The sequence below is a fragment of the Podarcis bocagei genome, assembly GCF_964188305.1.
Source record: "Podarcis bocagei genome assembly, chromosome: 16".
Classification (NCBI taxonomy): domain Eukaryota; kingdom Metazoa; phylum Chordata; class Lepidosauria; order Squamata; family Lacertidae; genus Podarcis; species Podarcis bocagei.
In genome coordinates this window covers 20,104,025-20,130,222 of record NC_138142.1, presented here as the reverse complement: position 1 = coordinate 20,130,222, position 26,198 = coordinate 20,104,025, and the positions used below count along the sequence as shown (strand labels likewise).

The 26,198-nt window shown below is 48.5% G+C and overlaps 1 protein-coding gene across 3 annotated transcripts in view; it reads left to right on the top strand.

Annotated features, from left to right (window-relative positions):
- The first annotated feature begins 760 nt into the window (after positions 1-760).
- Positions 761-26,198, top strand: part of AP1B1 (adaptor related protein complex 1 subunit beta 1) — a 52,941-nt gene continuing 27,503 nt past the window's right edge. For 2 of the 3 annotated variants that reach the window (XM_081174790.1, XM_081174788.1), the window contains exons 1-6: positions 761-889; positions 12,429-12,490; positions 15,819-15,924; positions 21,168-21,303; positions 23,807-24,052; positions 25,418-25,608. In XM_081174790.1, the coding sequence (XP_081030916.1) occupies positions 12,454-12,490; positions 15,819-15,924; positions 21,168-21,303; positions 23,807-24,052; positions 25,418-25,608 (716 nt within the window). In that variant the 5' untranslated portion in view covers positions 761-889; positions 12,429-12,453. Of the gene's footprint in view, positions 890-12,248; positions 12,270-12,428; positions 12,491-15,818; positions 15,925-21,167; positions 21,304-23,806; positions 24,053-25,417; positions 25,609-26,198 lie in introns of those variants that run through there. The other variant, XM_081174789.1, reaches the window with a different exon arrangement.

Sequence of the window (26,198 nt, the reverse complement as noted above, 5' to 3'; positions counted from 1 at the left end):
CTTTACCAAAGGTGTCATGGGCTTTGAAGATGCTTGAACTCAGGACGCAAGGGAGAAACCCGCTAAGAGGAAGGCACGCTTGGCAAACCCTCACCGTGGTCAACTCCCGTCCAGAAACCTATGTCCCCACTGTAGAAGAACGTGTGGATCTAGAATTGGCCTCCACAGTCACTTATGGACTCACTGTTAAAACATTAGCGATGCTGAGCTGCCCACCATCTTGAGTTTTCTATCCCAAATGGGAAATGGGAAACAGAGCAGAGCAAGAAACAGCTACACAAAGTGGACAGTCTTCTCCACTGCTAAGCCTCCTCTTCTTTAGGGGCATTCACAAGAATGAAGGAGCAGCTGCAGACACATTCATTCATTCATCGCATTTTTATGCTACTTAATCATTAGCAGATCTAAGCAGTTTGCATAAAGATAAACCACACAGAGAATAAAACAATAAAAATTAACCACAAAACCAGAAACCTGAACATTAACTTAAAATGCCTGATGGAATAAAGTTTGGGCACCCCTGTAAGGGAATTAAGAGGTTGTTTTTCTTATAACACTACTGCAGTGGTACCTCGGGTTAAGTGCTTAATTCGTTCTGGAGGTCTGTTCTTAACCTGAAACTGTTCTTAACCTGAAGCACCACTTTAGCTAATGGGGCCTCTCGCTGCCGCTGCGCCACCGGAGCATGATTTCTGTTCTCATCCTGAAGCAAAGTTCTTAACCCGAGGTAATATTTCTGCGTGGCGTTTTCTTGCCCCCCCCCATCCCTGGCTGCTCCTCCCGCTCCTCCTCCTCGTCCTCCTCCCGCCGTCACTTCCGCTGGGGCCGGAGCCAAGAGAGGGCGAAGCGGCTGCAGCCGGAGAGGAGCTCAGCGCCAGCGGCCCCGGAGGTAGGCAGGGAGGGCCCGCCGGGGCTGCCTGCTCGACGAGCCCCCGAGCGACCCCACTTCCCATGAAGCGTTAAATGCTTGCGTGCTCTAGGGGAGGGGGGTCAGAGCCCCTTTGCCCCCACTGCTTGTGGGGAGGAGGGTCATGGGAGACCCTGCCAGCTTGCTTACCTTGCTTATGGGGCAGGGAGGGCTATAGGAAGCTCGCTTTGCCCGCCCCTTGGGGAGGGGAGTCTATGAAAGACCCCCCCCTCCTCCTTGCCTGGCTGTACTTGGAGGTTGGAGGGCAGATATCTCTACCCCACCCGTTTATGAGGAGGAGGGTCGTGTAGGAGACCCGGCTGGCTTGCTCAGCTATGGGGTGGGCAGGTTGTAAGAAGCTCTCTCTCTCTGCCCTCCCTTGGAGGCCCGTGACAGACTGCCTGTCTGGGGGGCAATAGGGGATATCCACTCTCCACCCATCGTTCTGTCCGGTTATGTGGGGTGGGGTGGGGCAGTAGGAGACCTGTCCGTCTGCCCTTGAGGAGGGGGGGTCCGTCTGCCTGCCTCTCTTACCTATCCGTACATAATCTTCAGGCTAGAGGAGATTGCTCCCCCCCCCCCTTGCCTGCCTGCTTATGGGGAGAGGGGCTATTAGGAGACCTTCCTCCATGCTTGTTGTCTACCCCTTGGAGGGGTCTGTAAGAAACACCTCCCTCCCCGCTGCCGCCACCCTCTCAGTCTGTTCTTGGAGATTAAGGAATATAGGAGATTACTCCCCTGCTGCCACCTGCCTGATGGCCTGCCTGCTTATGGGGAGGGGGGCAATAGGAGACCCTGTCTGTCCATCTGCTCTTGAGGAGGGGACTGTAAGAGACCCCCCCAAAAAAATGCTTGTCTCTATGCATTGGGGGCAACCTTTACTTGCCTGCCTATATTATATCTATGGGGAGGGGCCTGGCCTGCCCCTCAATGGGGAAGGGGCTGTAAAAGACGGTGTGCCCATGTTTGTGCATGGAGGTGGGGAGCCGACCTCCTTATGGGAAAGGAGGTAAATAGGAGACTGGCTGCCCTGCCGAGGGGATCCCCACTTCCTAAGTGATGTCTGGGGAGCCCCATTGCACTAGCTCTTTGCCCCCCCCCCATGCCCTCACAGTCCAGGTCAGGTCTTAAACTCCCCCCGCCCAGACACCCGTGAAAGCCTTTTAATAGTCATGGGTCAATTGTCCTACCTCTTGTTTGTGTGTATGTTTCTGTGAGCTTTACAATATTAAGTTTTTTGGGTGGTGGGGAGTGTGATTTGGGCTCTGGTACAGCCACTGCATCTGTTTCTAATCACTGACATCCTTCTTTTCAAAAAAGACTACAAGCCAGTGATCTCTGAGCATGCACAAAGTGTATTTGATTAAGAGAAAAATGGGTGTCATGATTTTGGAAGATATTACCAGTCTCCAGTCAAGGCTTGAGTCTTGTTTTCTTTTCCCTAGAAATACCTTAGTTGCTGGGAATGGTCTGGCTTGGTCAGTTGGGCAACAAATGACCAACAAGCTAGTGTGTTTTTCTGGTCTTACAGCGCAAAGGTCAATAGGCTCCCTCCTCAACCTCTGACATGTTACTGGGTGAGGGGCTCTGCTTCTTTTTAAAACATCCAAGGTTGTGTAATGTGCATTTGCACTGTGGCAGCATTTTGTGTGTGTGGGATGGGGAATCTAGGCCCTATAGATTTCACTGGGTTACAGCTCCCATGGTCCTCCCAGAATGGCCTAGGCTGATAGGAGTCCAATAGTACCTGGCAATTTACTACCCCTTTAAAGGGGTAACTGCACACATAATGTATGTGTGTGTTTTAGGGGGGAAACGCTATTGACTATTAAGAGCACGCGTAGAATTGCAGAGTTGAGAAGGGACTCCAAAGGTCATGCAACCCCCTGCAATGCAGGGATCACAGCACGTAAGATACAATCCATGAACTGGAACATAAGGATGTCCTTTTTTCCTCCTTTTTTTGGGGGGGGGATACACTCAGCTGAGCTATGATTGGTGCCATGCAGTTGTCTATCAAGCGCACCCTTGGTGGTATAGGAAAACAGGAAGCTGCCTTATTGGTCAGACCTTTGATCCAACTAGCTCAATATTGCCAACACTGACTGGCAGTGGCTGTCCAGAGTTTTAGGTGGGGTCTTTCCCCCAGCCCTACCTGCCAGGGGTTGATCCTGCCTGCAAAGCAGATGCTCTTCCCAGCCCTGGCCCGTTGTGATGTAACGTGTTCAGTGGTGTAAAGAATACAGAGGCAGGGAAGTTCCTGGTGCAAATCTCACTGTCGTTTGCTAGAGATTGTAGCTCTGTGGGAGTTCTCAGCAACCTTAACAAACTACAGTTCCCAGGATTCTTTCGGGGGGGGGGGGGAGAGCCACCACTTTTAAAGCGGCGTTGGAGTGCTTTAGGTCATTGTCACGGTACTTCCAAGTGGTCGCTAGATCTTCCTGCTGCTGCCTTTAATTGGATGTGTGTGGATGGACACTCACTTGGTTTGGTTGCTGCAATAAGTAAGAATCACATTGAAATGAACAGGCAGCTACGTTTTCCTGGATCCCACCCCCCCAACCATTTCCCCTTAAGCCACAAGTAACTAACTTGAGAATATGTAGGTGAGCAGGCAAACAAGGTAAAGAGTTGTGGACTAAATTTACAGCGCTGTTTTCTCCCTGAGATCTGGTTTTCTCTCTCTCTCTCTTTTGTTTGAACCATTGTGCTTGATTTTCTGGTTATATTTCATCCCACTCCTTTTGTAGGTATGAGGGTAATAATGCATGCCTGTAGGCAAATTCTTCACCTTAACACTCTAAATAGTCATTCCCCCAACCTGGAGCCCTCCAGATGTTTTTAGACTACAACTTCCATCATCCACAGTCAGAATGTGCTTGCTGTGGATGATGGGTGTTGTAAAGGTAAAGGGACCCCTGACCGTTGTGTCCAGTCGTGGCCGACTCTGGGGTTGCAGCGCTCATCTTGCTTTATTGGCCGAGGGAGCCGGTGTACAGCTTCCAGGTCATGTGGCCAGCATGACTAAGCTGCTTCTGGCGAACCAGAGCAGCACACAGAAACACCATTTACCTTCCCGCTGGAGTGGTACCTATTTATCTACTTGCACTTTGACGTGCTTTCGAACTGCTAGGTTGGCAGGAGCTGGGACTGAGCAACGGGAGCTCACCCCGTCGCAGGGATTCGAGCCGCCCACCTTCTGATCGGCAAGCCCAGGGCTCAGTGGTTTAGACCACAGCACCACCCGCATCCCTGATGGGTGTTGTAGTCCCAAACAATTGAAGGGCCTCAGGTTGGGAGAAGGTTGTTTTAAACATTGTCGAGGCACTCGCATTGCAGTCCTTTGTGCGTCTGCTGAAAGTTACTCAAAGGGAATCATTGAGCTACCGTATTTTTTGCTCTATAAGACTCACTTTTTCCCTCCTAAAAAGTAAGGGGAAATGTGTGTGCGTCTTATGGAGCGAATGCAGGCTGCACAGCTATCCCAGAAGCCAGAACAGCAAGCGTGATTGCTGCTTTCACTGTGTAGCGATCCCTCTTGCTGTTTTGGCTTCTGAGATTCAGAATTTTTTTTTTCTTGTTTTCCTCCTCCAAAATCTAGGTGCGTCTTGTGGTCTGGTGCGTCTTATAGAGCGAAAAATACGGTATATATTATGGGGCTGTTCATCTTAGTCCTGTGTTCGCAAAAAGCAGTTCTGTGGAAGAAATCCCTCTGCTTCGTATCGCATGTTTAATGTCAATTCTTGCCTGTTTTGGGGATTGTTGGTCTCTAAGCCTGTAGTTCTAGCTAGTGGACTTTCAACTCCCTCACACAGGTAGGGGGGAGTTGTTTAAGAATTTGCTGCAAAGGCAACTGACCTGTAGGGTGAACTCTGCTTATTTATGTTTTTAGGAATTGCAAGCCACTGATAACTCTCTGCCCCCATTCATCTTTGTAAGAGCCAAGTTGTGTGAGATCTGCTTAACAAATTATTTGGTTATCTCCCTCTGTTTCTGAACTTCCCTGGTCTGTGCCGTTGTTCACATAACCCAAATGGCGCATTCCTTGTTGAAGAGGGAAGTAATGGCAGGCTTGAATCCCAAGGTTTGAAAAAGCAAATGACTTTTTAAAAAAGAAAACAGGGGATAGGAGAAGCCCCCCAAAGGGGGTAAATGCAGACTGTTACATAGACTCTCCCTTGTAAACAAACAAAAAATCAGCCTGCAGGTGGAAAACTATCCCCCTGTGCTAGATTTCTACTTGCAAGGAATTCCTCCTCCACATAGCAAGAACTTCAAAAAATGTGATTCTCCACCTCCAGTTTGGGAAGTGGCATAGTCTGCTGTGGCATCTTGGGCCTCTACCACCTGATGTTTCTGCTTGCCTAGGCCAGCTCTGAAGAACGTCGAGGGAAAGCTACTTTTTGGTTTCCCAACACCCTGGGTTGCTGCTTTGCAGCTGGGCTTGCAGATGACTCAAGGGAGATGCTTGCCTATTTTCAGGCTTCGAGGAAAGCTGCTTCCTCTGGAGGTTCTCCTTTCTCTGACTTCTCTGTTCCCTTCCTCGTAATTACAAAACAACCTCCGCCTCGTGACTCGCTGCTCTCCCAGCACTAAACTTAGATAAAAGCGTTAAGCCAGCCCTTGCCAACCGGACACCCTCCAGATGTTTTTGGGCTGCGATGCCCATCAAACCCAGCCAGCGTGGGGCCGATGAGAGTGGCAGTCCCAAACTTCTGGAGCCTACCATTTTGTGAATTCTCATGTTGTTGTTTAGTTGTGTCTGACTCTTTGTGACCCCATGGACCAGAGCACGCCAGGCACTCCTGTCTTCCACTGCCTCCCGCAGTTTGGTCAAACACATGCTGGTAGCTTCGAGAACACTATCCAACCATCTCGTCCTCTGTTGTCCCCTTCTCCTTGTGCCCTCCATCTTTCCCAACATCAAGTTCTTTTCCCGGGAGTCTTCTCTTCTCATGAGGTGGCCAAAGTATTGGAGTCTCAGCTTCAGGATCTGTCCTTCCAGTGAGCACTCAGGGCTGATTTCCTTAAGAATGGAGAGGTTTGATCTTCTTGCAGTCCATGGGACTCTCAAGAGTCTCCTCCAGCACCATAATTCAAAAGCATCAGTTCTTCGGCGATCAGCCTTCTTTATGGTCCAACTCTCACTTCTATACATCACTACTGGGAAAACCATATCTTTAACCATACAGACCTTTGTTGGCAATGCCAACTTCCCTTTTGAGTGAAAACGAGTAGCAAAGAGAGTCTGGCACCCCCAACTTGGTGCCTTCCAGATGTTTTGGGTTGTAGCTGCCCTTCGAGCCAACCAATGTGTCATAGGCTGAAGAACTCTGATCTCAAGGGCACCAGGTTGCAGAAGCTACCGTGGACCATTTGCCCCTTGAGCCCAGAAGGCCTGAGAGGGAGATTTATTTTCCCCCAGACCTGCTGTTGAAGAACCTGTGAATGGCACCTGCAGCCAGAAGTGGCTAACCTTGTAACTCTCCAGAGGTGGTGGACTCCCATTAGCCACAGCAGCCAGCTTGACCAGGGGCAGGGGGCCATCAAGAGTTTTAGTACGGCATCTGCAGCAAGGATAGCCAACGTTGTGCCCTCCAGGCGTCATCAGTCCGAGTTGGGGTAATAGGAGTTATAGTCCAACAACATCTGGCTGCCCCTACAGGTCTTCTGAACACCTGCCTTAAGTCAAGGGCTCTATCACTTTTAGAAGATAAGAAGTGCTGCATGGATCAGGCCCATCTGGTCCAGCATCCTGTTGTCACAGTGGACAATTAGGTGCCTCTCTGCACAAGAGCATTCTCCTCCCTTATGGTTTCTTGGCAACTGGTATGTAGAAGTATCACTGCCTTTGACCATAATAATAATAATAATAATAATAATTATTATTATTATTATTATTATTATTATTATTATTATTATTATTATTATTTTATTTATACCCCGCCCTCCCCGGCCAGAGCCAGGCTCAGGGCAGCTAACACCAATAAAATCACAGTAAAAACATAATAGGGGGAAAACGGGGGGGGGGGTCCAATTTAAAATACAGGTTAAAATGCAATTTAAAATGCAGCCTCATTTTAAAGTACCTAATAAATCAAGGCAATAAGGGGAGGGAAACATAAGGGTCAGACCGAGTCCAAACCAAAGGCCTGGTGGAACAGCTCTGTCTTGCAGGCCCTGCGGAAAGATGTCAAGTCCCCCAGGGCCCTAGTCTCTTGTGACAGAGCGTTCCACCACGTCGGGGCCAGTGCTGAAAAGGCCCTGGCCCTAGTTGAAACCAATCTAACCTCCTTGAGGCTCAGGACCTCCAAAGTGTTGTTATTTGTGGACCTTAAGGTCCTCCGTGGGGCATACCAGGAGAGGCAGTCCCGTAGGTACGTGGGTCCTAGGCCGCATAGGGCAGAGCATAGCCATCAGGACTAATAGCCACTGAGAGCCTTACTTCTCCGTGAATTTAACTTTTAAACAAACTCTTCTAAAGCCACCCAAGTTGGTGGCCATCGCTGCCTCCTGTGGCAGTGAGTTCCGCAGGTCTGTCTTCCCTGAATCTTCCCACATTCAGCTTCCTCGGATGTGCCCGACTTCCAGTGTTATGGGGGGGGGAACATTCCTCTGTCTACTTTCTCTGTGCTGTGCATCATTTTCCTATCGTGTCTCTTCTTAACTCACATTTTTCCCAAACTGAAAAGTCCCAAAGACGGCAGCATTTCCTTAGTGATCCCCTTGATCACTTTTATCACTTCGCTAGCCCTTTTCTGAACCTTTTCCAACTCTTAAAATATCCTTTTTGCGGTGCAGCAACCAGAACTGTACTCGCGGTGTTCCAAATGCGGCCGCACCATAGATTTCTTAGAAGAGCGTTATGATATTGGCCTCCTTAAGATCTCCTTTAGTCCTCGAAGACACAGAAAAGGTGACTAGCAAGTGTGCTGCTGGCTATATTCTGACACAATTGATCCATGTTCCCCCCCAACCCCACGCACACTCCGCTTGTGAATCATCTATTCACCCTGGAGACTAGAAGATGTTATTTGCAGACCTGCTGTTAACAGAACATGTTTTTTAAAACTGGGAAAGTGAGAGATAAATTGTATTTATTTATAAAATAAAATGAAATACCACATTTTTCCACTCCATAGTAAGTACCTGACCATAAGACGCACCTAGTTTTTAGAGGAGAAAAACAAGAAAAAAAAAATCTGAACGAAACAGTGGATGTATGATTTTTGTGGTTCATGCTGTGGCCACAGACATGTGATTTGACGATGAGTTTGGGGTAGCCCAATGCAAAAATCCTGAGGATCCATGTGGATCTGTGCTTTGTAATCACATTTTTGTGCCATTGCGGCCCCACAAAACAGTGGATGCTTGATTTTTTTGGAGCAGGCTGTAGCCATGGACATGCTGTGTGATCTTAATTAAATAATCGAAACATTTATATACCACTATGTCACGTGGACTGCAAGAAGATCAAACCTATCCATTCTTAAGGAACCCAGCCCTGAGTGCTCACTGGAAGGACAGATCCTGAAGCTGAGGCTCTAATACTTTGGCCACCTCACGAGAAGAGAAGACTCCCTGGAAAAGACCCTGATGTTGGGAAAGATGGAGGGCACAAGGAGAAGGGGACGACAGAGGACGAGATGGTTGGACAGTGTTCTCGAAGCTACGAACATGTGTTTGACCAAACTGTGGGAGGCAGTGGAAGATAGGAGTGCCTGGCATGCTCTGGTCCATGGGGTCATGAAGAGTCGGACACAACTAAACGACAACATGACACACACACACACAAAATCAAAGCTGGTTTGCAACAATACCTATACACAATAAAAACCGCTTAAGAAATCTAAAAAGCAGAGATCGTCAACTAGCTGCTACAGAAAGACTTTGGCTGGGACATGGCAGTTTCCTGGAAGGGGTTTCTCCAGTGAGGTCATTGCTTCTAAGGCTTTCCCATTGGAGCGATGTGGATTTCACCCACCCCTACGCAGGAGTGAAAGTCGCTGAACAAATCCGAGCTTCCTTCTCGTAGCTCCCCTTTTGGATTATCAAAAATATGCTGATTTGGTCTTCTGAGATTGCAGCGACCAGCTGCGTCCTTCTAAGTTGCAACAGTGAGGACTCGGAGTACCAGTAATTAAGGAGGGTGGCTTTGGGTCAGGCTGGACATCTGTGCAGGACAGGTTTGGCTCTGCGCTGTGAAAATCTCACTCCGGAGACCTTGAACTTACTTGATTACCACATTGTTTCCTGAAGAAAGTGGAAAGGGAATAGCAGATAAACAAGTGATGTAATGTGATGCCTCCTGAATTTCAAGTCCTCCTGGAAAGTGGTGGTTTCTGGAGCACCGTGGTGTATCCAGCGTGGGGTAGCGGTTAGAGCAGCGGTTCTCAACCAGTGGGTCCCCAGATGTTGTTGGACTACAACTCCCATCATCCCTGAGCTCTGGCCTTGCTAGCTAGGGATGATGGGAGTTGTAGTCCAACAACATCTGGGGACCCACAGGTTGAGAACCACTTGGTTAGAGTGTCAGGCTAGGACCTGAGAGACCAGGGTTCGAATCCCCACTTGGCCATGGGTTGGGTGACCTTGGGCCAGTCGCTGCTTCTCAGCCTAACCTGCCTCGCAGGGTTGTTGTGAGGATTAATTGAGGAGAGGAGCAGAGCTGCACGCACACACCACCTTGAACTCCTTGGTGGGATCTAAATGCAATCAACCCATGAGTGAGACAGGTCTTTGCCCCAAGCAGCTTACAGTCTGACCCTCCCTGCTGCTGGGCGAGGAGAAACAGGCGAAAACAGTGTGAGTGTAGTTTTATTACCATATTTTTCGCTCCATAGGGCGCACCGGACCATAGGGCACACCTAGTTTTTAGGGGGGGAAATAAAGGGGGGAAAATTATTTCCTTCCCCCCCCCCAGCCATGGGGCTGGGGCGGGGGAAGCCCGAGCTTCCCCCAGCCCCCAGAACAGGTCCAGGAGCGGCGGCAAGACTGCGTGCAACCTTGCCGCTGCTCCCAGAGCTTGCGGGGCTGGGGACGGGGGAAGCCCGAGCTTCCCCAGCCCCCAGAACAGGCTGCTATCCGCAAGCCTTCGGAGCCCCCGACCCCTCTCGCTCTCCAGGCTTCAGCGAAAGCCTGCATTCGCTCCATAGGACGCACACACATTTCCCCTTCATTTTTGGAGGGGGGAAAGTGCGTCCTATAGAGCGGAAAATACGGTAAGTTTGCAAATCGCTTCTCGTAGCAACGTTCCGAAGCAATTTACAACACAATAAAATGCAATAATGAAAATACACGAACATGGTGGCTATATGCTGCCTCCGTATATGCTGGGGCAATAACACTTCTGAATACCAGTTGCTGGAAACTTCAGGAGGGTACAATGCTGTTGTGTTCAGCTCCTGCTTGCAGGTCTTCCACAGGCATCTGAGTGGCCAGTGTGAGAGCAGGATGTTGGAATAGATGGGCCATTGGCCTGATCCAGCAAGGCTGCTCTTCTTTTCTTAGGTTTCAAAGTGTGGTTTCCAAAAACCTGAGGCTGGCTCACATGTCACAGCCAGCCACATTTTGGTGAAACGTGAGCAAGCCTTGAATATCACTTTGGGGTTTCTTTGACATCATATCGTAATTCCCTCCTCCCTCTTTCTGCTGGTTTTGGTCTGCACGAGCGGAATATTTTTTGCTTGCTTGCAGACCCAGGACTGGAAACCAGTTGCATGCAGTGCAGATTTGCAAGAAAATGCAAAGCATGTTTTTTCCCTGCATTCAGATGATTTCTCAAAAGCTGTGGTTTGCCTCATAAACCAGGAAAGGGAAAACGGCAGTGAGTGAGCCATTTGGCTGTAGCTCGGTGGTAGAGCAGCCACCTTGCATGCAGGTGGTCCTGGGTTCAATGCCAAGGTTCTCCAGTTAGGGCTGGGAAAAGCCCTTTCCCCAAGCCATCAAGGGCTGCTGCCCGTCAGTGCAGACAGTACTGTGCCAGATGGACTAAGGACTTCAGGCAGCTTCCTAGGATGAGCAAAGAACCAAGCTGTAGATCGGCCTCAATGAATGTCTGAACCAGTCCTTAAGTGTCAGGAAAAGCAGCTCAACAGTGCTTAGTCCGACTCGGACAGCGGCTTCAAAGGACCAGCTGTGTCCTGTGCTCCTCCTTCAGGGATCCAATTGCTTTGCTGAAGCTTCGGCCTTTTCTTCTGCTCTGGAGCTCAGAATTCTCCCGGAGGCTGGTTTTGAAGGAAGACTACTTTCTGAACCAAAAACATCCAAGCGTTGACTGTCTTTAGCAGTCCCTCTTTGAATGCAGTGTCTCTCTGTAAGTTGATGTTGGTGTTTATATAACGCAGGAACAATCCTTAGCTTCCAGGAACAGGCCTGCGGAGACCCAGGTTTATGGAGAGCAATAGACCCACGGTGCTATATCTGGTCTCCTTCATTCTTTAGAGAAGAACAGATTATGCTTGGTTGGAGGAAAGAGGTTGGTCCATCTAGCTCAGCCTTGTCTACTCGCACTGGCAGTGGCTTTCCGGGGTTTCGGGTAGGGGAGATTTCCAACCCTCGAAACGCCAGGAATCAAACCTGGGACCTTCTGCATGCAGGGCAGGTGCTTATATCGCTGAACCATGCTCCTTCTCCTAATTCAGGTACCCCCCAAACTCGGCCCTCCAGCTGTTTTGGGACTACAGCTCCCATCCCTAGCTAAAAGGACCAGTGGTTGGGGATGGTGGTTATTGTAGTCCCAAAAGAGCTGGAGGGCCGAGTTTGGGGATGCCGCCCCTAATTGAAACCCTCTTTCAAAGGCCATGTGCTTCGTGCATGCAAGGTCCTAGGTCCAATCCTGGACATCTCCAGGTCTGGTTGCGGAAAGACTCTTGGCTGAAACCCTGGAGAGACCTGCTTCCAGCCAGTGTAGGTCGGTCGACTAATGATCTGACTCAGTAAAAGGCACGTTCCTCTGTTCTCCTTGGAAGCCACTTAGCCTGAAACCCACTAAGAGCATCCCATTATGACAGTGGATTCCTGATGTGAACTGGGTGTTTGCAGTTTGTGCGTGTGTGGCCCTTCTCTTGCTGATCCTTTCATTGGCACTGAATATGCTGGTTGTTTCTTCGTTCCTGGCATCTCCCCAGCTGGTTGGGTGTTGTTTTTTTTGGGGGGGGGGTTATCCAGCAACCTGGTGGTGTCTCTCTGCGCGTAGTGTTTTTAAAACCTGATCTATGGGTCTGACCACCCACCGTTGCTCTTCTGAGAATTCCCCTTCCACACCCTGCCAAAGGCTCCTTCCTGGGACTTAGCAGCCTCTGGCAAACATTGTTAAGGCATCTCTGAAAGTCCCAGATAAGAGCCTCTTCTCCAAATGCTGGTTTCTCTTCCCCTCTCCTTTTTAAATTTCTGAATTTGTCCTTTCTCTCCCTTTGTGTCCTTCCTTCCTCTCTGTTTATCCTTCAGGGTTCGTTGGACGTTAAAACCTCTTCTTCTGCCGCCTGCTATATTTTTATTCTTCTTTTTTTTCCTCTTTCAGAAGCAGCAACAAACCAGGAACCAAGATGTCAGACTCCAAGTATTTCACCACCACCAAGAAAGGTAATATATATGGGTTGCTTTTAGATCGTGTGTGTGTGTGTGTGTGTGTGTGAGAGAGAGAGAGAGAGAGAGAGAGAGAGAGAGAGAGAGAGAGAGAGAGAAGTGTGACTAGAGCCAAACGGCAATCCAATCAAGGCTATAAAATTGTTCCAGGACTCTTTCCATGTCAGAGCGGCAGGTTAGACTCTCCCTAATCATAGGAGGAGAAGCCATTCCTTGCACATAGAAAACATATCAGGGAGAAGACATGTTTGATGTGTTTCTTAATATTTTAATATATGCTGCAAGCCACCCAGAGTAATATACATTTTAATATATGCTGTAAGCTGCCCAGAATGGTGGTATTATTGTTATCATCATTGTCATCATTATTTTCTTTTTTATTGTTTGTTTCTTTATTAGTTTTAACAAGAAAAATTACAATCAACCAAAAAGAACCAAAGAATACTACGATTTACAAAGGATAAATTAAATCCTTACAGCATAACTTCCGTTGTGACTTCCAGTCACCCCCTCGAGGGTCCCAGTCATCATTATTTTCTATGCCTGCCTCCTTCCTGAAATGCTGTTTTTCAATATGCAGAAATCTCTTTTTCTCTCCCCCTCCTTCAAAAAAGGGAGAAAACTCTCAACCATGCGGGAGAGCTTAAAGAAACATGATTTTTAGTTATTTTATATTTTTGGTAATGTATAAAAAAAGCTATAAAGACAGATGAAAAATATAATTTGAAGAACAAAACAATAAAATAGGCACGCAGAATAAGTACAGTTGCAGATGGGTTAAAATAGCAAAGGCGAAAGAAGAAAGTGAGAATAAATGTTTCCTTCACATGAATAATATTAGTGTTACTTGGTTGTCAAGTCTAGTTCGGTTCTGTTGTGCATGTAATTAAAGGAATGGCAAAACATATAACAAGTTTCTGGAAGTTCTAATATTTTTATTTATGAATTTATATGAATCGCCTTTTGCATATATCTCAAGGCAACTTATAGGCTCCCCCCCATTTATTTTAATAACTTGCATACCATCGAGCATTGGTATCTCTAAGCAGCTCATATAAGTTAACAGCCATGAAACCACAAGCAAAATTTAAGCACGCAGCATCAAAATACCAGAAGTAAAATGTTAAAAGTGAAGTGATGCCTATGGGCTTGTTGCAGTGCCTTCAGAGACAGGGCATAGTTCCCCCATGACCCAGGCTGAAACCCTAAACCAGGGGTCAGCAACCTTTTTCAGCCGTGGGCCGGACCACCGTCCCTCAGACCATGTGGGGGGCCGGACTGTTTTGGGGTGTGTGTGGAATGAACAAATTCCTATGTCCCACAAATAACCCAGAGATGCATTTTAAATAAAAGCACACATTCTACTCATGTAAAAACACCAGGCAGGCCCCACAAATAACCGAGAGATGCATTTTAAATAAAAGCACACATTCTACTCATGTAAAAACACCAGGCAGGCCCCACAAATAACTGAGAGATGCATTTTAAATAAAAGCACACATTCTACTCATGTAAAAACACCAGGCAGGCCCCACAAATAACTGAGAGATGCATTTTAAATAAAAGCACACATTCTACTCATGTAAAAACACGCTGATTCCCAGACCATCCACGGGCCGGATTGAGAAGGCGATTGGGCCACATCCGGCCCCCGGGCCTTAGGTTGCCTACTCCTGCCCTAAACTGTGGTTAATCTTAACTGCTGCCTCTTGAAACAAGCCAACTTCACAACTGTGCAAAGCAACTCAAAATAGTTTTTAAAGGGTATACAAAAAGCAACTGAAGGTAGCTGTTCCTTTTGCATTGTTTTTAAACCTAAGGCAGGAACCTTTTTTCCAGCTTGAAAAGCCGGCCAAAACAGAAAAATTGTTTCCGCAGGATGGGAGCATGCCATATGTCAACAGGGATGCTGTTCCATGAAACCGGGGCAGCTGCGCTGAAGGATGATGATGATGATTATTATTTTAGTTTTTCGTTGTTCTTAATCTTTTTTTAAATTGAAGGATTATTACATCCTGCGTTTTGTCTGCTGCCGCTGGGATTTGTTCGGATGAGAGGCAATTCAGAAACCTGCAAAATAATTCATAAGCTGGTTGGAGAGCATAGGAAGCAGAATATTGATTCATTTCCCACGTCGCTTTGCCCACCCCCCCTTGCCAAAGCAGACTGTGAAAACCTGAATCGTGGAGGCAGAACGCATGAGCAAGTGGTGGCTCCATGGTAGAGCCATCTGCCCAGCATCTCCTGGCAGGGCCGGGAGAGCCTGAAACCTGGGAGAGCGGCTGCCTGTCAGTGTAGACAATAATAATGATAATAGTAATAATAATAATTTTTATTTATACCCTGCCCTCCCCAGCCAAGTCCGGGCTCAGGGCAGCTAACAAGGAATAATAAAAACAAGTTGAATGAATACAACTTAAAAACAACAATTAAAATATTGAAACATTAAAATATTAAAATGCAGCCTCATCACAGGAGGAGAAAGGAAAAAGAAAGAGGGGGAGGGAATCAAATTGGCTCCAAGCCAAAAGCCAGGCGGACCAACTCTGTCTTACAGGCCCTGCAGAAAGAAAGCAGATCCTGCAGGGCCCTGGTCTCATGAGGCAGAGCGTTCCACCAGGCCGGAGCCAGTGTTGAAAAGGCCCTGGCTCTGGTTGAGGCTAATCTAACTTCCTTAGGACCCGGGACCACTAGGGTGTTGCTATTTATGGACCTTGAGGCACTCCGTGGGGCATACCGGGAGAGGCGGTCCCGTAGGTACGAGGGTCCTAAGCCGCGAAGGGCTTTAAAGGTCAAAACCAGCACCTTAAATCTGACCCTGTACTCCACCGGGAGCCAGTGCAGCTGGAAAAGCACTGGGTGAATATGCTCCCATGGCAGAGACCCCGTGAGGAGCCTTGCTGCAGCATTCTGCACCCGCTGGAGTTTCTGGGACAGCTTCAAGGGCAGCGAATTACAGTAGTCAAGCCTGGAGGTGACCATTGCATGGATCACTGTGGGTGATACTGGGTTAGATGTGCCATTGGCCACCTGGCATTATCTAATTTTTTGGGTGTTCATAGCTTAAAGGTAGAGCACCTGCCTTGTCTGCGGAAGGTCCCAGATTCAACCCCCAGGGGCATCTCCAGGTGGGGCTGGGAAAGACTGGCACCTTAGAGAGCTGCTGCCAGTCTGTGTTAGCAGCACTGAGCTAGACTGGGCTTCCTGTGTAAGCTGCTGCTCCTGAGTGCTGTCGTTCTGCCTGTTGGGGTACTTTCTCTAGGTGCTGAGCAGGACCTCCTGCCACCTTGATTTAAACTTCCACGGTTTTTTTCCCCCTCTCCAGGGGAGATATTTGAGCTGAAGGCTGAGCTCAACAGCGACAAAAAGGAGAAGAAAAAGGAAGCTGTGAAAAAGGTGATCGCGTCCATGACGGTGGGGAAAGATGTCAGGTACGTTGCCGTTCTGGAGATGCGTTGGCCCAACATCTGAGCCAATCTGGGGTCTCAAAATACGGTGTTGGGCTACACCTCCCATCAGCCCCAGTCAGCACAACTGGGGCTCAGTGGCTGTGCTGGCTGATGCTCTGCCCCACTGCAAGTGCTCTCCCACTGAGCCTATTGCCTTCCCCATGGATTACATGGTAAATTATGCTTCACGGTGAAGCCCCAGCAACTGTTTCTCTTCCCCAGGCAGTCTTGACTGCCTGCAGACTGTCTTGTTTGCCAGATTGGTGCATGCTCTGGTTATCTCCCACTTGGACCACTGCAATGCGCTCTACGTGGGTCTACCTTTGAAGGTGACACGGAAACTACAACTAATCCAGAATGCGGCAGCTAGACTGGTGACTGGGAGTGGCCGCCGAGACCACATACAGTGGTGCCCTGCAAGAGGAATGCCTTGCAAGACGGAAAACTCGCTAGACGAAAGAGTTTTCCGTTTTGGAGGTGCTTCGCAAAACGAATCTCCTATGGGCTTGCTTTGCAAGACGAAAATGTCTTGCGAGTTCCTGCGGGTTTTTTCCCCTCCCCCCCCTTTTTCTAAGCCGCTAAGCCGCTTATCAGCTGATCCGATAAGCCGCTAATAGCGCTAATCCGCTAATCCGTCAATGGGCTTGCTTCGTAAGACGAAAAAACCGCTAGACGAAGAGAATCACAGAACGGATTCTTTTCGTCTTGCGAGGCACCACTGTAACACCGGTCTTGAAAGACCTCCATTGGCTCCCAGTACGATTCTGAGCACAATTCAAAGTGTTGGTGCTGACTTTTAAAGCCCTAAACGGCCTCAGCCCAGTATACCTGAAGGAGCGTCTCCACCCCCATTGTTCAGTGCGGACACTGAGGTCCAGCTCCAAGGGCCTTCTAGCGGTCCCCTTCCTGCGAGAAGTGAAGTTACAGGGAATCAGGCAGAGGGCCTTATCGGTAATGGCACCCGCCCTGTGGAACGCCCTCCCATCAGATGTCAAGGAAATAAACAACTGACTTTTAGAAGACATCTGAAGGCAGCCCTGTATCAGGAAGTTTTCAATGTCATTTTTTGTGTGCTGTAAGCCACCCAGAGTGGCTTGGGAAACCCAGCCAGATGGGTGGGATACGAATAATAAAATTATTATCATTATTATTATTAGGCTGGGTAGTTTTAAGCATGGCTGTGATTTCTGAGAACATAAGAAGGCTCTGCTGAATCAGGCCACTGGCCCATCTAGGCCACCCAATGGCCACCTTGATTCCCCAATCAGAAGCCTGCAAGCAGGACCCGAACACAATAACACTCCTGATTCCTGTGGGAGGGAGTTCCACATTTCCACTATACGCTGCGTGAAGAAGTCCTTTCTTTTGCCTGCCCTGAATCTTCTAATGTGAGTTCCATCCACAAGTTCCGTTGTCACAAGAGCCAAGCTGAGAGATTCCTGGCTCTCGGCTCGCTGACGCCGTTCCCAGAATGATCATTTTGGAAATGAGAGAGGTGGAACAAGTGGTGGTTCTCACAAGGCCCTCTGCCTGGTTTCATTGACTTGGTCTCTGGCCTTCTGCGCATAGCTGTCAACCGTCCCTTATTTGGCAGGAAACTTCCTTATCCCATTGCCGTGTCCCGCTGCTGTCCCTTATTGATGATGTCCCTTAAATTTCCCAGGTTTCAAAGGAAGCAGCTCCTCTCCCTCCCTCCCTGCTGGCCAGGGAGAAGAGAGGCTCCAGCTTGGCTGCGTTGCTCACCCAATAAGGAGTCTAAGAACGACTGGGGGGTGGAGCTTGCATGCCTTGTGCCGATCAAATTGGCCACGTTGCCTGGGGACTCGCCTTTGCTCAGCGCTTCCCAGCGGAGAGGTCACGGTGGTTTTCCTTGCTACATCCCCTTTGCCGGGTTGCTGCGCTGTGGGAACTACCGCTTGAGGCTTTGTTTGGCTGCTGGCTGGGCTTTCTGCCTTTGGCTCGGAGGGGCTCAGAAGTTGAACATACCTGTGTCCTGAAAATCCCTTATTTTGGCTGCTGATCCCTTATTTTCGAGGCTGCTGGTCCCTTATTTTCAAATCTGGAAGTTGACAGCTATGCTTCTGTGCACCAGAGCTTCAAGCCATCAGCCTCGCTTCTAGTTAAAGATGTGTGGTGTAGGAATAATCCGGATTCCAGGCTTCTCTGTTTGGATTAAGGAGGTTGGCTGCGTCCTTGACCTTCAGGGAGCAGGACTCTTCGCACGTGCCGAGCATTTTGCGGCTTTGAAATTGGACCAGGGAGCAATTCCGTTCTTTTTAATTTATTTGACAAGGCCTGTATACCACTTGGTCATGGCAAAACCTCGAAGCGATTTAGAAATAGAACACTGAAACAGTTGAAAGCAACTATTTATAGAGCCCTCCTGCGGTGCCATGGGGTCAGTGCGTCTGGCTGTTAACCAGAAGGTTGGTGGTTTGATCCCACTCAGGGATGGTTGTGGGCAGAATTCCTGCACTACAGGGGGTTGGACTAGATGACCCTCGGGGTCCCTTCCAACTCTACAATACTACATTCAAAAATTAATTAAACTCTAGGATAAGGAGGGCTGGGTGGGAAGCCCGCACCGAAATTAAAACACATGTCTACATGCCTGGATTGGCTTGCCTGAACAGAAATGTTTTTAGCAGGCACCAGAAAATGCACAGCAAAGGCGTCTGTCTGATATCAATCGGCAGGGAGTTCCGAAGTGTCAGCATTGCTGCACTAAATACCGTATTTTTCGCTCTATAGGACGCACCCGACCATAGGATGCACCTTGTTTTAGAGGGGGAGAACAAGAAAAAAAATTCTCCCCCTCTCTGCTCAGCGCCCCTTCAGCGAAGCGGCAGGAGAAACGGAGCCCCTTCCATTTCTCCTCCCGCTTCGCTGAAGGGGCGCTGCACAGCTCTCCCTCTCTGCTGAAGCCAGGAGAGTCTTGCTCTCCCGGCTTCAGCGAAAGGAACCCAAAGCCTTTGGAGCGCAGCCAAGGTCCACTGTGCTCCAAAGGCTTCAGCGAAAGCAACACGTAGCCTCCGGAGCACGGAGGGAGCGCTTCCTCTACGCTTTGGAGGCTTCGCGTTGCTTTCGCTGAAGCCAAGGAGCCTGCATTCGCTCCATAGGACGCACAAACATTTCCCCTTAATTTTTGGAGGGGGAAAAGTGTCTCCTGTAGAGCGAAAAATACGGTATATCATTTTCTTACACGTGTATTTTGTGGCACGTGTAACTTTGCCAGTTCTGTAGATCAGAGCAGTCTAGTGGGGCATCAATGGGGTAAGACGACCTCACAGGTAAACTTGGTCCCAAGCTTTCATATACTAATAGTCACAACCTTGAACTTGGCCCGGGAGCAGGTGAGCAACCAGTGCAGCTCTCTTGAGCAGAGGAACTGTATGCTGACAAGGTCCTGCTTCTTCCAGCAGTTGCCTAAGGGAAGCCCCACGTAGAGCATATTGCAGCAATCCCACCTTGAAGGAGCCAATGCACAATAACAAGAAGGGAGGGAAAACATAGTAGCCGGGGCCAGGAGGAGAGGCCTCTGAATGGTGAAGCCAGAGCAGTGAATCTCAACACAGGTTCTGATTTAAAAAATGAGGATGAAAAAAATAACATTTAACTCTGCTTTCTCCAGCCTACAGCCCTCCATCTGTTCTGGGCTAGAAATCCTATCAGCCTCTGTTAGCACAGCTCTCTGGCTGGATTTCTTTGTGCAGGGAATTTTGGTTATGAACGTCAGGAGTGCGTTAGGAAGCATTCAGCGGTGTGATTGTCCAGTGGTAGTTCTGTGCAGGAATATTGTAACCAAGCAACAAGCTGTCTGGACAGACTTAAGTTAGCTAACAGTTGCGAAGCCTTCAGGCAGATAGTCCAAATCTGGCACGGCAACCAGGGAAAAGTTAAGATACCGCATTTTTCGCTCTATAAGACGCACCAGACCATAAGACGCACCTAGTTTTTGGAGGAGGTAAACAAGAAGAAAAATATTCTGAATCTCAGAAGCCAGAACAACAAGAGGGATCGCTGTGCAGTGAAAGCAGCGATCCCTCTTGCTGTTCTGGCTTCTGGGATAGCTGCGCAGCCTGCATTCGCTCCATAAGACACACACACATTTCCCCTTACTTTTTAGGAGGGAAAAAGTGAGCCTTATAGAGCAAAAAATACGATATTTTTCTAGCTGGCCTGGTAGATTTAGGGATTCCTTGTCTTTCTCCGGTGGGGCGATGGGAGGAGAAATCTCTTTTAAGTTTGGTCTGGGGAGCAGCAGGTCCGCACTGTATTGGTTTTTGCTTTGCTTTTAAACCAAGAGGGCAATCTGGTGTCATAGTTAGCTGCCCAGTTCTTAAGAAGGCGGGAAGGGTCCCTCTGAATGGGACCACAGACCCAGCTGGCCCAACAACCTGTTCTTGCAGTGGCTAACCAGGTAGGGACACAGGGTGCTGCTGTATGCAGAGCCAGGCTGTTGGTCCATCTAGCTTCGACTTTAAGATTCTAGTCCTCAAGGTTCTAAATAAAAAGCTGAATGAAACAGGCGTGTGGGAGACTGCCTTACACTGAGTCAGGCCATTGGTCCATCTCTCTCAGTACGGTCTATACCAGGGCTTCCCAAACATGGGTCTCCAGCTGTTGTTGGACTACAACTCCCATCATCCCTAGCTAGCATGATGGGAACTGTAGTCCAAAGACAGTTGGAGACCCATGGGAAACCACACTGTCCTCAGCAGCTTTCTAGGTGTTCCCAGCCCTTACTGGATATGCCACTGGCGATTGAACCTTAGGACCGTCTGCATGAAAAGCATATGATCTGCCACCAAGCCACAGCACTTGACACCCCTGGAAAGTCCAGAAGCAGGACCTGGGTGCGAAAGCAGCCCCCTCTCTACTCCCAACAGCTGGAATTCAGAGACACGCTGCCACCAACGTGGTTGCCTGTTGTCTTCCTGCTATAGACATCTGAAGGCTGCCCTGTATCGGGAAGTTTTTTTTTAATGTTTGACATTTTATTATGTTTTTATATGTGTTTTGGAAGCCTCCCAGAATGGCCGAGGCAACAGAGCCAGGTGGGCAGGGTATAAATAATGAAATCATCATCGTTATTACTATTATTTCCAAGGCTTACGTTTTTCCTGGCCCGTTGACCAGCTGCTCTAAAACAGCACAAGTGTGTATGTGTGTCTCCCCTTCTGTATCCTGGTTCTTCATGCCGCCTGCTTGTTCTCCGTTTCCAGCGCTCTCTTCCCTGACGTCGTGAACTGCATGCAGACGGACAATCTGGAACTCAAGAAGCTGGTTTACCTGTACCTGATGAACTATGCCAAGAGCCAGCCAGACATGGCCATCATGGCTGTCAACACCTTTGTCAAGGTGAGTTATAGGAGCAGGAGCAGCACCTGCTCTCTAAAGCATAGGTAGGCAAACTAAGGCCCCGGGGGCCAGATCCAGCCAAATCGCCTTCTCAATCCGGCCCACGGATGGTCCGGGAATCAGTGTGTTTTTACATGAGTAGAATGTGTCCTTTTATTTAAAATGCATCGCTGGGTTATTTGTGGGGCATAGGAATTCATTCATTCCCCATCCCCCCAAAAAATATAGTCCGGCCCCCACAAGGTCTGAGGGACAGTGGATCGGCCCCCTGCTGAAAAAGTTTGCTGACCCCTGCTCTAAAGTTTTAAAAATGGAAGTGCCCATTTTCCCCAGCGGAAGAGCATTTCGATCTTTCTTTGAGTGTGTGGGCGTGGGCGTTTCATAAGCATTATTTATTTATTTCATAAAATTTGAAAGCTGCCTGATTGTAAAACAACAACAACCTCAAAGCAAAAAGAATAAAACAATGAACTGAGTCAACTATTTTAAAACATTTGAAAGTGAATTAAAATCAGCGAGAAGCTAAAAAGCAAACAAAATCCCCCAGCTTTGAATGCAGGTCAGTATTCTGCCATGTCCGTATATATGAAAATATTTTTCAGCAGGCGCCAGAAAGAGTCCAGCGGAGTTGCCTATATGATGTCAATAGGTAAGGAGTTCCAAAGAGGGGGGGTGCCACTGCCACACTAAAAAAAAAAAGTCAATTTCTTACAAATGTGTATTATGTGGGACCTGTAATCGCGCCAGTTCTGCTGATCAAAACGGTCAGCTTGGGCATAGAGTGGAGTAATGCTATTTCTCTATGGCTATCCCATACAAAATCTCAGCTTTAAGGCAAAGCTAAAGAATGATCAGGACGTGGGTGGCGCTGTGGTCTATAAACCACAGAGCCTAGGACTTGCCGATCAGAAGGTCGGCGGTTCGAATCCCTGCAACGGGGTGAGCTCCCGTTGTTTGGTCCCTGCTCCTGCCAACCTAGCAGTTCGAAAGCACGTCAAAGTGCAAGTAGAGAAATAGGTACCGCTCCGGCGGGAAGGTAAGCGGCGTTTCCGTGCACTGCTCTGATTCGCCAGAAGCGGCTTAGTCATGCTGGCCACATGACCCGGAAGCTGTCTGTGGACAAACGCCGGCTCCCTCAGCCAATAAAGCAAGATGAGCACGCAACCCCAGAGTGGTCCACGACTTGACCTAATGGTCAGGGGTACCTTTACCTTTTTTTAAAGAGTGATGATGCAGCCTGTTCTCTCAGTCGTCAGCCAGGAAGACCGCAAGCAGGACCTGGGCACGTCAGGACTCTTCCCACTTGCGATTTCCAGCAACTGGGATTCAGAGGCATTCCTGTGCCCCCCCACCCCACCCCCGCGTGGAGGCAGGGCAGAGCCATCATGGCTAGCGGCCGTCGATAGCCCTCTCCTCCTCTTACGAATTTGTCCAATCCTCTTTCAAAGCCATCCGGATTGGTGGCCACCGTTGGCTCCTGTAGCGGTGAGTTCCACAGTTCTATCTGCCCTGAAATTTCCCACAATTGGCTTTGAGTTCAAGTGGACATCGCTGTCTCCTGTGGAAGAGATTTCCATCGTTTAACTACAAACTGTCCTTTCTTTTACCTGTATGTCCTGAATGTTCCAGCATTCAGCTTCATTGGACGTCCAGAAGTTTCTGGTGTTGCGAGAGAGGGAGAACAACTTTTCTCTATGTGCGCCATGCATAATTTTATAAGCTTCTGTCACGTCCCCCTTTTCTCATCTTTTCTCTGAACCAAGAAGTCCCAAACGCATATGTGGTGGCCTTGTCGTAAGGTTAAAAGCTTACTTGGAAATGATAAACAATGAATTGAAAAGGATGCTCAAAATAACTTTTGTAAAATAAAACAACAACAACCAGAAGCTTTTCTTTTGGAAATTATAGACAGAACTACCTAAATTGTATAGAAATTTACTTATGTATGCTACTACAGCGGCAAGAATGCTACTTGCCCCAAAGTGGAAAGAAGCCGAAGTCCCAGTAAAGGAAGAATGGATACAGAAACATATGGAATAAGCAGAAATGGCGAAACTTTCCGGAAGAATAAGAAATCAAGATAACAACCTTTGGCAGGATTATTGTAATAACCTGCAGTTTCATAAGAGTATATATTTAAAATAGATGACTAAATGAGTAAATTAAATGAATTTGGATATGCAGATGATACTAAAAAATACATTTAAGGAACCTCAGAAAGAGGGGGAAGGAAGTCAAATTTGTTAAACTGATTGTATAACTAATGAAATGTATAAATTTGAAAAGTATAAATAAAAACTTTTTTATGGTAGCGAAAAAGGTGAAGTACCTGGGAATTTGGCTGACATCGAAAAATATAAACCTGTTTAAAGACAATTATGAGAATGTATGGAAAGAAACCAAGACTATTCCTCATAGGCGAGTCACTCCACACCTTGACCATTTGGGTTGCCCTATTCTGAACCTTTTCCCAACTCTGCGATGCCTTTTCCATACCCTACAGGACTGCGAAGATCCCAACCCCCTCATCCGGGCCCTGGCAGTGCGCACGATGGGCTGTATCCGGGTCGATAAGATCACCGAGTACCTCTGTGAGCCGCTGAGGAAGTGCCTGAAGGATGAGGACCCTTACGTGCGCAAGACGGCGGCTGTTTGCGTGGCGAAGCTCCACGACATCAATGCGCAGCTGGTGGAGGACCAGGGCTTCCTGGACACCTTGAAGGACCTCATCTCGGACTCCAATCCTATGGTGATGGACCCCTTCTTGCCTGGGGGTGGGGAGGGGGGCTGTCCAGGCTGCCAGTCCCCTGCCCCAGCTGAACCAAGCTCCGCTAAAGGCTTTGGGTGGGGAGGGATTCCCAGGTAGTCGAAGGGAGGAGCTACTACTTAGATACTCGCTAAGTAAAGGAACCAGCCTCAAAGAGTTCTTCTCCTCCATTCCCTTACATGGTTAGCTCAAATGTGTAAGGGCCTTCGGGAATTGCTAGCATCCATGATGGTTACCAAAAGCAAGGAAAGATAGCAGGTCAGGAATACGTCCCCCCTGATCGGCTGTCTTTCTGTCTGCAGCGCCTGGCCTGGAGCCAAACGTGCATCTTTGAAATGGAAGCAGTTGAGCGGCAAAGGGCTGCCTGCCGTCTTGCACGTTTAACCAGCCTTGGAGAAATGCCCAACCCGAGCGCTGCTCCTTTTCTTCCCCCCACCCCGCTCCACGCTTCCTACATTTTTAAAAGGAACGTAATGAGAGAACTATCGGCTGCCTCTGCAAACCAAGTTCCAAATGAATTTTTAATTTAGGCCAAATGGCTTCGAATGCTCCTTGGGCCTCTGGGTTGCTGAGAGAAATAGCGGTCTTGCTAGGAAGCCTTGCTTCATGCAACAATAACATTCGGTTAAATTTTCTTTCTTTTTGGATGGGGGTGTGTTCTTTTCCATACATCTCTGTACCCCTGGTGCCTCCGGGAGCATTTTCTGTGGAGAGTTTTTTTTTTTAGAGGCAAGAGCTGCCGAGAACTATTTGCCTGGTGAGGCCTACAAGACTTAGGCCACATTCACACCCTACGTTTAAAGCACTGCGGTACCACTTTAAACAGTCATGGCTTCCTGCAAAGGATTCTGGGAACTCTGGTTTGTTATAGAGCAGGCATAGCCAAACCTGGCCCTCCAACTGTTTTGGGACTACAATTCCCATCATCCCTGACCACTGGTCCTGTTAGCTAGGGATGATGGGAGTTGTAGTCCCAAAGCAGCTGGAGGGCCAAGTTTGGCCATGCCTGTTATAGAGGAAGCCTCCATTCCCCTCATGGAGCTACGATTCCCAGAGTTCCCTGGGAAAGAGAGATTGACTATTGGAGCACTCTGGGAATTATACTGAGCTAGACAGACCTGCAGCTGTAGCTCAGGTGGCAGAACATTTCCTTGGTATGCAGAAGGTCCCAGTTCAGCCCTCAGTATCTCAGTGGGCTCAGCAGGACTCCCACCTGAAACCCTGGAGAGCTGCTGCCAGTCAGAGTAGGCAGTACTGAGCTAGATGGACTAACGATTTGACTCAGGATAAGGCAGCTTCCCATGTTCCTATTTTAACAGACGATTACTCTCTTTTGTTTTCCCCCAGGTGGTAGCTAATGCTGTAGCAGCCCTCTCAGAGATAGCGGAATCTCACCCCAGCAGCAACCTGCTGGATTTGAACCCACAGTCCATCAACAAGCTGCTCACTGCCCTGAACGAGTGTACGGAATGGGGCCAGATCTTCATCCTCGACTGCCTGGCCAACTACATGCCCAAGGATGACCGCGAGGCCCAGAGGTGAGAGCTGCGGGTTGGCTCACTTACTCGAGCTCCGTGTCGACCATGCTGCTTTGCAGGCACTGTTGTGCGAGATGCCCTTCCTTGTTCAGAGGCAGCCCAGTCTGTGCGCGATTTGTGTCTGTCTCTCTGTCTGTCCGTCCCATGCCTCTGTTTTTGTTATCAACGGAGCCAAATTCTTTACTGTAGCACTCTGCGCTTCAGAAGACTCCGTACAGATTTTTTTGAGGAAGGGCATCATGTTTTGAGGAAAAGCAAATAAGAGGAGATATGGAGAAAGTGTTTTTATCCTTCTCTAGAACTCCTGGACATTGGAACGTTGGAAGATTCAGGGCAGATTAAAGAGAGGATTTATTTTAAACTATGGAATTCGCTGCCCCAGGAGGCAATGATGGTTACAGACTCGAATGATGTTAAAAGAGGATGAGAGAAAGCCAGGGAGGGCAAGTCTATCAATAGCCACTACCCACAATGGCTATTCTTGGCTTCCCCAGTCGGAGGCTGCATGTTTCTGAATACCAGTAACTGATGGAAGCTTTGTATTTTTCTTCCTCCTCTTTCTCTTTCTTTTTTATTGTTTTCCTTTTTGT